This window comes from Mixophyes fleayi, chromosome 7, assembly GCF_038048845.1.
Source record: "Mixophyes fleayi isolate aMixFle1 chromosome 7, aMixFle1.hap1, whole genome shotgun sequence".
Taxonomy (NCBI): Eukaryota; Metazoa; Chordata; class Amphibia; order Anura; family Limnodynastidae; genus Mixophyes; species Mixophyes fleayi.
Window position 1 is genome coordinate 120745341 of NC_134408.1, and position 16270 is coordinate 120761610.

The following is a 16270-nucleotide window of genomic DNA, read 5'->3' on the forward strand; positions in this document are numbered from 1 at the left end:
GGGAAAGTCTTTTTATATGGGGGAGCGAATTCAACAGCGTGGGCGCAGCCATCTGGGATCAGAGCAGATATTGAGTATGGATGAGAGATCTTTGGGCAGAGCAGAGAGGGTGAGACAAGGGAAGAGATATATGTGCAGTTTTGTTAATGGTTTTGTATGTTAATAGAGATGTTTTGGTAAAATACAAGCAACCAATTTAGCGACTGTCAATGTTTTGTGAGGAGAAATGAGTTTAGCCAGGAGAAATGAGTTTAGCCACTGCATTTAAAAGCGATTTGAAGGGGTGATCGACTAGTAAGAAGGGAATTATTTTAGTCAAAGCAGGAGATAAGTGCATGAAATACAGTTTCTGCATGTCTTATGTGCATATCTGGAAGTGTTTCTTAGATGTATGTAGCAGAATTTAAATACGATGTGGGGAATAAAGTTTTAGTCTAGGATGATACAGAGACATCATTGCTTGAGGGGTAGGGTTTATTGTTAAGCTTCTGTTGGCTGATGGGACGGTCTCTTGAAGACCTAAGGATTGCAGAGTTTGAGAAGTGAGTGGTCAACCACGTTAAATGCACTCTCATTCTGTTCAAAGCCGTAATATCGGTCTGGCCGACCCAATCTTTCTCATTTTTACATCTTCTGAAGCATACCATTGGACTTTTGTAATTCCTTATCCGTACTAACAATTGGCCACAAAGCCTTTGTGGCTCTTTGTATGACAGGGCTAGCCATAATAAATTGGCTTGCCCATGGAATTGTCTTTATTATTCTCTTCTTTCTCAACACTCATAGCTTGAAGCAGAGATTTCCTTGACATCCTCAAGATGCTGTCTATGATCTCATACAGTTCCTTCAATGGGTAACCTCTACTGATATTTTTATTATTATTGTATCCTCCAATTGTGAACTTAAGGTGTCCTGTTCACTAGTAATTCTATTAATCCTTGTTCTGCAATTATCTAATGGATATTTCTCAAGAAAAAGAACTACAGATTATACAAAGGAATTAGCTATTCTAGTGGTAGTTACTTCTAAACATTTTGTCTACAGATACTTTCCAACAACAATACAGTATATGTATTTTATCATATGTCAGTTTCTGCTTCTCACATTGATTATATACAGTATAATATCATATCCAGAACGCAAGTTCACAGATGTTTGTCTACTTCATAGACAGCAATTAAATGTGATTGGACAAGCTTGCTAAAGCTGCTGCTTGTTGTTGTAAAATTTGATTTGCACTTTCAGATGTATGTAACACTCAATGCCGGTTACACAATTTTGTACACTTGAATGGATCAGCTATTATAAAACTGACTTATGTAAACTTCAGCACATTGGACTTTAGAAGTATATTCATATGCAGGGCCGTACCTAGGGCTGTGCGAGACGGGCAGTTGCCCAGGGCACAGATAAAAAGGGGGGTGCAGGGAATGGATATTTTATATTATTTTGGTTACAGTTGAGAGTTTGGGGGGGGGAGTTCACATTTCCTTCCATGGCCTCCATGTGCTTATTCAACTGAGGTGCTTAATCTAATGTGTAACCAAGCTTTCACCAGGGACCCTGATGAGGAAGGATTGGGCTTTGATGTGGGATGGTCACAATTCTCTTTTTTATTTGTCTGACATTTAGGAGTTAGCAATAAAAATGTTCTCCCGTTTTATGAACTGGTTTTTTTAATCCTATTTAAGGCACCTGTCCTCAGTTCTCCTTGTCTGAGCATTTGCAGTGAGGACTCCTTTGACAGTGGTTCATTTTTTTGTTGCAGTTTGGTCTGCTTGACATCCTGTTTTCTCCAGCCCTTGACCACACCTAACCTAAACCATTCTGATCTGTTAAATCCTGACTTCGGTTTTTGACCTAGATTGTCCTACTTACTGTAGTTCCTGACTTCACTAGTGTGTTTGGCTATTCTTCTGTCTGGTTCTATTTCATGGATCTTCAGCAGACCCAGATATAGTTCCAGAACAGTTATTTTGGCCTCTAGCTGTACCTGGTAGATCCTACTGCCCGTAGTTATACGCTACAATCATATAGTCAAAAGGCAAGCTGGTATATGAGTAGGCATAATAGCATAAACAAGTATGGACTCTAAGGACTTAACATCCACTTAGATAACCTGTTACTCAGGTACTGTGCACATTATAGTATGAGTGAGTGTCACTGAGTGTGTGCTCATACACGTACCTCTATATATTAAACAGAGAAGTGGTAGCCACCTGAAGAGGGGTGGGGATGGATAGGTGAGTAGGGAGGATGGTGGTAGTGTCTGAAGCAATGGGACTGCACAGAGACAGGGCTGGAAGTGGCTCTCTGTATCCTCCAGAATCCAGTTCAGATTACTTACAAAGCTGTCAACACCACCCCTTCATACATCTCAAGCCTCATCTCCAAATTCTCTGCCCACTTATGGAACATACTTGTCCTTTCTCCCCTCCGTGAGGTCAAGTGTGGGAGGGGCTGTGGTGACGCCATTGGGTCACTGTAGACCTGTCCCTGTTGTGATTTGCAGTATTTTGCTGTGTTAAATTGCGTCATTCACCTGGGATCTGGGAGATCCTGATATGTGGGAGCCTCCTGGACATTCTGGGACATGTATGTTATGGTATCCCTACCAACCCTGACCATTCTCACCCCTAGCCTTAAACCAATACATGCTCTCAAAAAAACAACCTCTTTATTAGAGTATAGCATCGTACCAACCTATTCTACTCATCCTGCCAGACACTTGCTACTGTTCATACTTCCACTCTGAGCCACACTCACTCCTTTTGTCTCAGCTGTGAGCTTTTTATGTCTGCACATATTCTATCTACCTGTTTTATGTATGCTCTGTTTTCTCCACTATCCAAAACTGCAGAGAACTGTGGCACATTAAAAGTCAACCATAAAAATAATAATAACAACAATAAATTAATCAAATACCCTATATTATAAAAAAAAACACAGTACAACTGAATATTCACAAAATTCAAAAAAGTCCATTCACAATAATCTCAGTAATATTGTTTCTTATTATATATAGAACAATATGCATCAATTAGAGAACAGAAAAAGATTGTATACGTATAGGATCCGGATCCTTGATATAGAGAGGGTATCTCTGATTCACGTAGTGATTAGTACCATATGACTGGCTAAATCTCTCATTATGAGTCCGCCTGTAATATTTATCCAATTAGGTCAATGAATATGGTTCTGATCCACCTTTGATAAGTCAATTTTACTTAACTCTCTATCATTGGTAAAATTGACTACTTATCAAAGGTGGTACTAATCACTATGTCATTCAGAGATACTCTATATCTGTTTTCAGGTATATAATATTGAGTCCTTTAGTTATTGCAAGTATGTAAAATAACGATGACGAGCTCTTCAGATAAAGTCATCGCCATCAAATTTATGTTATTTAAACTCTGACCAAAAAGCTCCCCAAAACAGCGGGAGTGTTGCAAGCTGCACGCAGGATAAAATTTCACTGCGTTTGCTTGTTTACATGGCTAGACATAGGACACAGGAGACATACTTTGCACCACCAGATTAGTCATTTTTGTATGATGTGAGACTGTTCCGAGGCTGCTTGCAATTTGGTACAAATGAGGCATGCTCATTCTAAATGTCAGGGGCTGCCAGATGCTCTTGACAAATATGATACTTGCACAGGTTCACTGCCTACAGTGTAAACTGGCTCAGAAAGGAGAGTGGTTTTTCAAGATCCCTTAAAGTTTGCAGTACCTTAAAAACATACAATATATCCATCTGATCACAGGACTGCGTCTTTATTATTTAATATATAGACGGGATCTGCTACAATCCCACATGTACATGTAAAATAACCCTGCAGCCCTTTGTAACAGATGAAGAACAGGCACAAATGAATTCCCTTTGAAGGTAATGTCTGGGAAAAATACGCTGCCTCTCAGAAGCTGGTCAACCTTAATTTCTTTTTGATATGACATTTCCCAGAATTTGCAACTTAAGTCTATTCGTATATGTGTACATATAAGTGCCTTACTTTATTGCACCAAGTATGCCTTGTTTTAATGAATGGTTAATATTTTTATATAATGGGTAAGTACAGTTATAGCCTCCTGGGTAGATGAGAAAGTTAAGCACTTTTGAAATGAGCCTAAAAAAAAAAAGTAAAAGTAATAATAGTGTAATAAAATGATACAGTATATTATGTATAACAAAGAACATCGCATAGTGTGTAGTACAATTTTTGTAATAACATTAGAGATTTAAAGGACATGTCCACATATTAGCACATTCTTTTTATCATTGCAATGTTTGGCATAGAGGTGACCCCCACCCCAGCACTGTAATTAAAGATACCTGTAGGAATTCATAGGATTCCTGGGGTTCTGCTAGTTGGGAGTAAGGGGCATCCTGTAGGATATTGAGAATGGGTGGATGTAATTAACATTTCACTAAACACAGCTGCAAATATTACAAATCAGCTAAATGTACAACATGGATAGCGACACTTCTTAAAGCTTTAATCCCATGAAAAATTAGGTGTGTTCTTTTAACATAAAACAGTATGATAGGCTATAAGAAGGATGTTGGCATTTACAATTTTCCATTGTTTTTTCTTAAGGCTGTTATTAATGATTTATGATCCTGGATTACCATGGCAACCACAGTCACATGGCACATTATATAGTGAGCCGAGGGTCTGAGTCATTAAGGAAAACAAAGCATGTAAAATGACTAACTTTGCACCTTGGCAAAATCATATTGCATTGGAGGGGGCGGTACATTTAAAATGTAGGTAGAAATTTATATTTGGGGTAGTGTATGTCCTAGATCAATTTCAGTGTAAAAATAAAGCTATCAAGTATTTGTGTGCTACATGAAAAAACAGCCAGTATTTAACTTACGTGCAAAATAATAAACTAATTTGCACCCCTTGCATTGTAACATGGTTTGTCCCAGAGAACATTTACTCCTTTTTTTTGCCTTTCTTTCCTTAATGACTCAGTCCCTATATGTACCTGTTATGATACTCCAAAGACATTTGTGTAGACAAAAAACAGTATAAACAAACAAAGGTGACCAGCAGGTACTCTACAGTAGTAAGAGATGTTTTTATTATTTTCTGCAATACTGCACGTGGGTGATGGTGAGTGTATGAAAAAAAGTGTATTTTTTGCACATTATAGCTACTTGCATATTAAACTACTTCAAGTTGCTAAAAACAGGTAATCCACGTTTAGATTGCAATACATGTTAAATTGACTGGTTTACAACCAACTCATTTGTTTATAACATGCCTATTTAGCAATAGGGGAAGTCTTGTTGGTTAGTAGGAGGAACAACCAGATTTCCCCTGTAGGGAGGACAGGTGGAATTTAGGGACTTTTAGTATCCCTGCATAGATGGATAAGAGGAAGAGGGGGAAGTGATGGGGTCAGCAGCGTCATGTCCAAGCTCTAATGTCATATATAATCTGAAGGTGACCTCACTTCTCCCTCTTTACAACTGAACATTAGGAGACAGCCCCAGCCAACCCACCCAGTAAGAGGCTAGAGGTGTAGAAGGTTAGAATGTTCGGAGTCATTTGTTGTATTGGTCAAAGTTATGTGAATTCTTGTTATGCTTTTATGTATTAAAAAAAGGCAATAAAAAGAAGGATAGCAAACTAAATATATTTAAAAATAAAAAAATATATAAATAAATATATATATGTGTAATAAAACAAATAACAAAATTAAAGGAAATAAATGACAATATGTGTATGAAAAAAACAGAATGAAGATGCTATTATTTGCAGTTGTCAAGGTGAATTTGTCACAACTTGTGTCTGGGGAGGGGACTTATTGGTTGTCCCTTTGAAAAGACGGGACTATATGGTTATGTTTTGAAAGGGGGAACTCCGTGAACTGGCTGGGTGACAGTTCTGTAGAGTTCCCAGCACACAGAATGGATATTACACTCCGGTTTATGCTTGCCACCAGTCATGTGGCTGGTTGGACGGGCATGACATACATTACCCTTGTTTTGGGTAGTGCCCCTTGGGGGTACTTGTTTGGCCAGCCAGTATACCCCTAAAAGTTATGCTGATGATAATGAACTTAGGGGGGTATTCAATTGTTGCTTTTAACGCGCTAAAACAAAAAAAAAGGAGCGCTCGAAAAATATTACAGTTTATACGGTAATATGCGCGTAAATACCGTTAATACGGTAGTTTACTCGCTGAATTTCGAGATGAAATTTAGCGAGTAATTACCGTATTAACGCTAATATTTTTAGAGCGCTAGTTTGAGAGCGTTAACGGCAACAATTGAATACCCCCCTTAAAGTCTGTAGCCATATTTTCTCCACTGCTTGGTGCAGTTATTTTTCATTTCCCACTGAAATCAATGCATTTTTACACTCCTGCACCTAAACTTCTTACTCTCTCTTGGAAGCAATGACTTATGTGAATCATTTTACATAATTCTTGCTAGGATGACATTACCAACATTGTCCACAATTTTCAGCTTCCCACATGTCCATTGTCATTTCCTATTGAAATAAATGCATTTTTTATATCCCTATTATAAATTTATGGGACAGAGGGACAGATAGCTTCCCTGACTACGGTCATATATGTCATATAGGCTGTAGTAAGGGTATCTATACATATCTGTTCATATTGTTGCTAGTTGCCATTAGCCACACTCGATTGGTGGAGTTTAATGCCTATTAACAGTGGCATCTGTATACCAGGAAAATAAGGCAACATCAGCAGGCAATGTATTAGTTTACAAAACATATGCCCTCTACCTCTGTGCTTTTTATAGGAACAAACAAAATTATTCTTTTGTGTTTTTTGTCAACAATAAAATATATTATAATATAATAAATATATGTCGCCTTTAAAACTGTAGCAAACTATGTTGGCTATAGGAGAACAGCGAAACATTTGTAAAAAGAAATCAAACCAGACTTGTCTGAAACAGTTTCTTTTTAATTACACCACTAGTGATTGTAAATCATTAGTTTTAAACCACCACTTGCAATTAACATCTCCATACGTCATTCTGTGCCCTTTTCTAGCTATTATTAGACTTGCAAATTATCACCAACGGAATACCCCGAGCCAGGTGATATAAAAGTGCAAATGACAAATTGCCTTTGCTTTGTAAAAGTTCAGGTAATTGATTTTGTAAAATAGGAACCACAAAACTTCAAATGAGTCTATTGAAGGTCCTTATATTGTGATTAATGAATTATAAATCATGGGTGAGATTTACTACACTGTGGATTTTTTTATAGAATGGGGGAAATGTTCACATTAGATTAACAAACAATTACAAATTGTTAAATGTTCCATGTTTTTGGGGGTGAGTTTCCTATGAATCTTTAAAATATAATTGTTACATATATATTTGCACTGAATATATAACATTAAAACATGCTATTAGTATGTTTTATTTGTCTCCTGAAATGTTATAGTGCCTAGAAATGGGTCTGGCATAACCACAATATTTTACAATGGAATATTAAGTGTAGTAGCTAAAATAACAATATCAGTGCATTGTGCCTCCATCACTGTCGGGCATGGGTAGAGAAGGCTGCCAGTAACTCCAGTTAGAATGGTCATCTCCAGGTGGGGCTCTGTGATGTAGGATGGGAGTGGGAGCAGAAGAACCAATCAGAAGCCACAATATATCTGATTGGTCCAATCGCTCATTCACCCCTCCACAGGCATTTTAAAGTGGTGATCTTACATGGTTTGCCTCTTGGTTGACAATGCAGCTTTAAGACTTGGAGCTCACTAGCTGACCAATACAGGATTCTTTAGTGACTGAATCACATTGTGAGCCTGTCTGCAGTGATTCTCTTATGTACACCTTCATGGAATACTTATTCAAAATCAATAGTCAAGTGCATAAGATATTCTTTTGGTTCCCATGGACAGACCAGGGTTATTCTAAGGGAAGGTCTTGCATGGTTGACATCTAAAACTTAAATTTATTAAAATGCCCAAAATACCATTTAAAGTCTAGTTTTCTAGTTAAAAGTGACCCAGATGTTGTCCATGGCATAACAGTTTGACGGATGAGAATGTGTACAAGAAAGTGTAACGTGCTGTGAATATTTAATGACTTACAGTATTGTCGCTGGTGGGAAATGGGCTTAGGGCATAGGCAGTCTATTGTGTGGGGTTTAGTGCTGTGTTTAGTAGTTTTATGGGTAAATTTATCAAGTTGCGGGTTCGAAAAAGTAGAGATGATGCCTATAGCAACCAATCAGATTCTAGCTGTCATTTTGAAGAATGTACTAAATAAATGATAACTAGTATGTGATTGGTTGCTATAGGCAACATCTCCACTTTTTAAAACCCGCAGCTTGAGTAATATGTGGCGTTCAGTAAAATACATAGATAGCAGAAGGACGTATTGAGCTATTGATGTTTAGAGGTGTGTGTAAGGGTAAGTACCCTTTGCTCTGAATCATTCACCAGTACCCTATCTTGTACTGATCCCATCATCAGCCTATAGAGAGAAGGGGTGGGGCTTACCTTTGAACTCACTAGAATGCAGGATTTAGCATGATATGTGTGAAATGATGGGACTTAACAGGTAAGGTTACGGTCTGAGTACTGTAGGGGTGGGGTAAGAGAAAAGAACGCAGGAGGAAGGGCCTGGTTAGGGTTCAGGCCGCCCTAGGCTAATACACTCATAGCGCCCCTTGCCTTCCACACAAGGCTAATACGCTGTAAGTAACTACTAACTCATCATTCATTTAAAATCCAGCTTCTTTCACCCCACCAAAGTTTGTGTTTTCAAAACTCCGCTCCACTTGGCTTTTTAAAAAAGGTCATAGTAATCTTTGTCACTCATTTAACTTTCATTAAAATCAGAACTGTATAGCAGAAAATGTGGAGTGGGGTGTCACATCCACTCCTGTCCTTATCTCTCCTACTCACTTATTCTCAAGTGCCCGTCCAAGTATCACTCATTGTCTTCAGCCATTACCATGGGAATAGGTCAAGATTAAAACCTTACTAACATTGTCTTTTATGTTTTCTATTTACTTTGGAAAACAACTATTCTTTTATTTCTTTTCAGTTTATACCTCTCCTTGTCAAAAATGGTAAAATATGGTAAAAAGTAATGCTCACTTTTGCTCGCTTCCCCTGTGGGGCACAAGCAAAGGTGAGCGGATATTTCACTAAAAAAATTGCTGTGTAGTGACTTGCGGCTGTTTCGGGACACTACGTGCCAATATTTTTTACAGTTGAATCTGCCCCTATGTATCTGTGTATTAGTGAGTTTGTGTGTAAGAAGAAGAGAGCAGTTACTTGCCAGACAGGATGTTGCTCCTTTGTAGATCAGATACTGTCTGGCTGGCTAAACTGTAAGGCAGTTATCCCTCTGTGCTAATGTAATACAATGTGTTACACCCTGCATAGGTCTGTCTGGCTCTAGCTTCAAATTGTTTGAATTTAACAGTGTCTTACTTGCTACATGTCAGGTATACTAATATCTGCTACTTAGGGGACTTAGGGCTAGATTTACTAAGCTGCGGGTTTGAAAAAGTGGGGATGTTGCCTATAGCAACCAATCAGATTCTAGCTGTCATTTATTTAGTGCTTTCTACAAAATGACAGCTAGAATCTGATTGGTTGCTATAGGCAACTTACCCACTTTTTCAAACCCGCAGCTTAGTAAATCTAGCCCTAAGTGTCAGACTTGGAGGCAGTGACATGATACTCTATTGGCATTTGGGCTTTACTGTGCTGGCCTCAGAACATATTCAGAAGAGCAGAGCAGAGCAGGGGGTCTCCAGAGCATATAGACCACCATTGCCGGGCCCCTTTCACCTTTGGGCTCCATATTAGCCGCATGGGCTCCTTCGGCGTGAGTTTTGCCACTGGTTGGAAGGGAAAAGTTTTTCATGAAGTCCTTCCTTTATGGATAATGATAATTGTAAGTGTGAAATTGCCTTTTAATTGCTACATTTTTATGTATTTCTGCAGCGGTGTCCAATTTATTATATCTTGTAGGCAATTAATGAGTTAATAAGCACTTCGGTTGTACAGTTTTGTGAAGTAGAATGGCAATTTATTTCCTGGCTCCAGATCTCCATAGGGAGGATGGTATGTTACACTAAAGCCAAAATCTGATCCATCTTGATAAATTGTCATGATAACATTGTCAGATACAAGTGGCAAACAAATCTCATAACATCACATCCTATAAAAAAATCTATTTTTACATCTCTGATCCCATTAACCTGCCCATGTTTTGTATTTTTCAGGAGACGAAATGAGTTTTTTGAACTGGTCAGTAAAGGAGACTACAACTGGAATGTTCAAAATCACAGGGTTATATTTAGGTAAGAAAAAAAATTTGATGTTGGGTTAACCCACTATGCACTGTGCTCTGTTTCTGAAAAGCAATATATAAAACATCTTTATTCATCATTTGGCTTTCTGGGAATTACTAGTGCATTTTTTTTATTTGAATAATCCATGTTTTGCTACAGGAAAAATCTATTAAAAATCATAGCGATAGACATTAATAAGAACTAGAACAAGCAAAAGTAAATGGATACATTTGTAAATCATGTGAAAATTAACCCATTGATTGCAAGTGATTATTAGTTCATGTGACTATTGCTACTCGTCTGACGTAAAGAAAGTTCTAAAACAATGCAATGTAATCCAAAAAAGATCTTCAAAAAATACAGTCATCCAAGTTTGATCATTTTGGCCTCCCATTACCTGAAAACACTTGTATGTGTGAACAGGTGGAATGCTTATAATTAAAAGATCTCTAATGCGTATGTTCAATATTTGGAGGTTATAATATTTCCATTACCGATTCCTAGTGTGTCTAAATTGTTAAACATAATGATTATTTAAAAAAAATATAATTGGGTTAAAATAAATAAAATCTTGTAGAGAGTAGCTAGGTAAACAAGGGCGCTTTTATAACTTGTGCTTCTTTGTGTTTACAGTACAGTACTAAGAAGACTCTAAAATGGAATGTTGACTAAAGTTAATATTCTGACATCATGTGACTAATTCATGTTTGTATGGTAAAGCTCATGTCTCACCATATTAAAATGACGGCAACTTTGGGAGTTGACAGTTTTGCCGCTTCTAATGGGAGACGTTGGCAGATCTGGGCATTGTTGCTGAAGGGAGACTAGCTGCTGTCATGTGCCTTTGTGACTGAATGCAGCAACAAGTTGTTTGTTGCAAGCAAAATCAAGGGGTGCATTTTTTTTTTGGTGGGGAGGGGTGTTGTGATTCCGAGACCCCATGTGATCTCCCGTGCTGCCCCCCTTCACTGGAACGACCTCTCTCGCTCCATTCGTCTCTCACCCAATCTGTGCCCCTTCAAGCGGGCTCTTAAAACGCACCTGTTCCTTAAGGCCTACCAACCATCCACTTAACCTCTCACCTCTTCTGGTTCTCCCCTGCCCCCTTTCTCTCTCCCCGTTGCTTCACTGGCTCCCTTATGTTCCTGATTCTGTTTACCCTCCCTTAGGATGTAAGCTCGTATGAGCAGGGCCCATCTTCCCTCCTGTCTCCATACCTGTTCTTCCGCTCCGTCTCTACTGTATCTGCCTGCCTGGAGTTTCTGAAGTACTGGTACTTTGTGTTTATTGTTCTGTACTGTCTTACCCTGTATAGTCTACTGTTTGTACCATGTACGGCGCTGCGGAAACCTTGTGGCGCCTTACAAATAAACGATAATAATAATAATAATCCCAGTTACAAATATGTCATTATTCTTATATTAAAGTACACTAAATTCTAGGTGCATGTGTATATGCATTCAACCTTACATTGTCCCTCTGCCAGCATAGAATGTCATAACAAGTGACAGTATAGTACTGGTAATTTTGCATAGCTATAAAGCTCTGTGATGTTACACAAAATCAAGAACACCTATCCAAAATGTATTATCTCTTATTTTATATAGACGAAAAAAGTTTCCTTATTTTTCAGGCCATAAGACTCACATTTTTGCCCAAGAAATGAGAAAAATGTCCTGTGTCTTATGGTATAAATTTGAATCCTTAAATGGAAAGCCTCATCCAGTCAGCCATGTCATACATCCTACTGGTTGCTGCCTTACTTGCTGGTAACTACAGTGATTTTCAGTGACATACAGGAGGGCATAATTTTTATTTACATTTTTTGCTTCCAGTAAGTTCCAGTGCATCTTATGCACCACAGTAAAACTGTGGGGGGTGTATTTCTTTCGTTTTGTAAATAGAGTTATCTTTTCTTCCCAACTGACGTTCTGTTTTCATTAATAACTGTAGGAACAAATATTAATAAAATAAACATGGATAGATAAAGAACACTATTATAGTATGTTTGCTTTGATCTTCCTCTTTTTCAGATCAATGCTAATGACAGCATGTGACCTTGGCGCTGCAACCAAACCATGGGAGATTTCAAGACAGGCAAGTGTTGATTTATTGCTGGGCAGTGGAGGAAAATGCTGATGGGACAATATTACAAGGGCTCCAATGACTTACAAAACTCCACCGTAAAAAGAATAACCTTTATTGTGCTGGACATGGATGGTGGTGGAGCTATAGATTATATATATTTATATTTTTACATCTGTACATTCTGTTTATCTATCTACAGGATAGCTTGATCCTACCTAAAGTTTTACATTTCCATCTTTGTTTTCTGGTTTTTTTTTACCATCACACAGTGCTAGCTAGCTGTACCCTGTTTGTGTCCATTACACGTGTTTTACATAAGGCTGTTTCATTTTTTTTTTAGGGGGGGGAGACATTAGACAGTCGTTCTCATGTATCAAGATCTTATAAATTAAGAAGACAATATATTGTTAGATTATTGTAACAAAGTTTTTGATGGATTTAGATTTATTGCCTATTTATCAAGTGGTGCTGCTGCCCTCCAATTGCTAACGCTGGCGATAACCAGAGGCCACTGCAGGAAAAAATGCTTTATTAGTCAAATAAAGCATATTACCTGTGTTTTTTTTTAAATAAAGTTATTTTAGAAAGTTTTAATTTGTTTATTAATTTTTTAATTTTTAATTTTTTTTATGTATTTTATTTTATTTTTTTAATGAAATCTGTAACTGGAAGTCCAAGTTCAAGCTTCTGGTTCCAGGGCACATAAGCAGCCTGCACTGGACTGACGAGCAGTAAACTGCTTCGGGGATCTTCTAATGGTAAATCAGCTGATGGAAGATTCTCTCTACCATAGGCGGGAACAGTAAATCTTCCATAAGGCAGGATCTTGATAAATAGACCCCTTAGTTCCAAAGCTACATTTATTTTGACCCTGAATCTAAGCTGTTCTTAAGGCAAGAGAGGTCCCATGTGTTCCTTACCTGACCACACAACTGTTCATGGGTTTGAATCCAACTAAAGTTGTGCTCCAGTTTCCTCCCACAGTACAAACATTTACTCAAAGGTTAATTGGCTTCTGCCAAAATATGTGTGTTTGTGTGTGTGGTAGGAAACTTAGACTGTCCATTGGGACAGGGACCGGTCTGCATGATTGAATATTCTCTGTAAAGTACTGAGTAATGATATTAATAATAAACTTCAATGCTCTTATTCAATAAACATTACGTTTAAAGGTCAGAGAATAAGAATGGATAGGGAGAATTGCATCCAGTATATAAAATAACAGGAATTGTACTGTGCAGATGGTCAACATTGAAAACCATTGATATTTCCAGGGGCGACTTTTTAAAATCTGGGACTGACCCTGCAAATGAGGGAACTATGAACTGTTAATAGAGGTAATGCCTGAAGCAGAACACTACTTTACAAAGTGCTGCTCCTATAAGTAAGGCCTTATGCCCTCCTATTAGCTGTTCCTATTGATTATGTCCCCACATTGCCTCATACAACCACCTTCTTGTAAATGGCACATGCAGAAAAAGCAACTAACCACACACATGTATGTATTCGTCTATGTATGTGTGTGTGCAGGGGAGGGCTGGGAAACATTAGCCCGTGAGGGGGGGGGGACTAGACTCAGCAGCCTATCAGGAACATTTTAAAGGAAAATAAAATCAGGTAGCCCAGTGAACCAGCCAAAGGTAGCCCACTAGGGGGCATATGTCCCTTTGTCACCCAGCCCAGCCTGCCCCTGTGTGCGTGTGTCTGTTGTCTTCCTGTATATAAATTGTTAAATGCTATAAATATTAAATGTGCATTTCCAGAACAGTCTTCCATTCAGCGTTGGCACATAACTAGTGTTCTGTGTAATATTCTTGTGTAGGAATCAGCAATAAGTGCAAAGCAATTTGGATGCTGTAATCTCCTCTACTATAAGCCTCAGCTCATATTCCTACACTATGGAGCTACCTCAGGCACTGTCACACACTGACATTGATGAATCAGTTTCTGCATAGTTTTAAAATTTGAGGGCTTTCCACTAATTCAGTCAAATGTCTTACTTGGCCATCACACCCTGAGGGTAATATGAATGAATACAAAGAATACTGATTAGGAGCCGGAGCTGGCAATATCAGACACAACGGAAGGTTTGCATACACATGTAAATAATTTTACCTGAGCAACCAATGTGCTGGAAATGACCCAAACAATATCAATTGAATTTACACCATAAACTGATCTTTTTGTTTGTCTAGGTGGCGGAATTAGTGACCAGCGAGTTCTTTGAGCAAGGAGACCGAGAACGATCAGAGCTCAAACTAACTCCTTCAGTAAGTATTGTTTTAAGCCGCTAAACCTGAAACCAAGTTATTTAAAAGCTACCAATACCATTCACAAATGTGAACGTTCCTATGTCATAAGAAAGCTTGAGATAGTTGACAATGTGCTTACATTTGATGGGTAGCTGAGTGCAAGCCAGGGTTGGTGCTACCACTAGTTGAACCTAGGCGGACGTCTAGCATGGCAGCCCACACGTAATGATGGCCGCTGATATGAAGGAGAAGCAGCCAGCAGCTTTTTACAGCAGTCACACAGTTACATGTGAAGCTGTCAGCTCTTGCCCCTCTGTGCTATGCTGGAAGTGTGGTGCCAAATCACAGCCAAATGTCACACTGCACGTCCCAGGAGGAGCCTCCCCCATCTCCTGCCCACTAAGGTAAGCAGCAGGGGTGAGAGTTCACCATGAGATGGAGGTGCCATTTGTGGTTCAGTCTGGTGTGCACTTTGGAAATGGTTCATGTGATTGACGGTGTGTACAAGGCAATGGCAGGAGCCAGGAACCTATGTATGGTGTGAGCTCAGATTAACCATTTTCTGTAAAAGGTGTCCGTCAACTGGATTATTGGCAGGAAGTCAGCTTTTGTGTAGAATAATCTTCCCCCACACACCACCTTATATTTTACTTTCTAATAAGCTACTGTAAGTTTTACATGTGTGTGAATGTTATTATTAGCTCTTTTACACAAACCAACTTCAGTTTTTAATTTATTGGTCCTTTAACTTAATCACTCACAGAAGCAGCTGGGAAACAGAACACTCATTTGTAACACAATATGTTTTTATATGGTGGTTTCCTTACTGTCAGAAAGAGCATTGACGGAACAAATTACCTTGGTGCCAAAGACACAAGTGCCAAACGGGGATATTGTGCGTCTACATTTTATTATTCTGTGGTTTCTGTCAGTCACAGTTCAATCTAAGAGGCCTGGAAAATTAAGTGTTTTCCACTTAGATATACCATCCTTATATACCCTCACACCCCATTATATTACTGAGGTAGACCCCCATCATTTGCTGTATTCAACTTGTCCAGCATTTACATATAGCCAGGTCCTCTGTTACTCTCAATGATTGGACAGCCCAAAGCAAGAGGAATCTCATGCAGCGACTGCATTGATTGGAGGATTCTTATTTACAGCTGTTGTGTCCGATTCTCCCTGTTCCTGAGCTGCCTGATATTGCCAATGGGTAAATGATAAAGGTTCTGGTCTTATAATAGAACCCTGCTTATTGCAACATATTACATTTGCTGTAGTCATCCGAACAGTGGTAATATTTCCTTCTCAATTTAAAAATCTAAGCTGTTTTTCTGGTTGTCTCTCTAGGTGTTGTCCTCCCTATTTTCCATCCCTGTAATATGTCCATGTTCATCGATGAGATGGACAGTACTAGATCTGATCTGTAAGCAATCAGAGCATTAGAACATTCACAGTACAAATGTTATTAGACCCAGCTAGCAACAGTAATACCTCTAATAAAACAAAAAGTTTATATGTCTGACTTATTAGAACTGACCTGCGAGGCACCAATTCAGTTCAAAGGTTCTTTCCTCCAAAGTACGAAATAAACGTTAAAATAC

At 38.5% G+C, this 16270-nt stretch overlaps 1 protein-coding gene across 2 annotated transcripts in view; it reads left to right on the forward strand.

Moving 5' to 3' along the window:
* PDE11A (phosphodiesterase 11A) overlaps positions 1 to 16270 on the forward strand; it is a 426226-nt gene that overhangs the window by 384733 nt on the left and 25223 nt on the right. The window contains exons 16-18 of one of the 2 annotated variants that reach the window (XM_075180554.1): positions 10255 to 10332; positions 12357 to 12420; positions 14607 to 14681. In XM_075180554.1, coding sequence (XP_075036655.1) covers positions 10255 to 10332; positions 12357 to 12420; positions 14607 to 14681 — 217 coding nt within the window. Of the gene's footprint in view, positions 1 to 10254; positions 10333 to 12356; positions 12422 to 14606; positions 14682 to 16270 lie in introns of those variants that run through there. The other variant, XM_075180553.1, reaches the window with a different exon arrangement.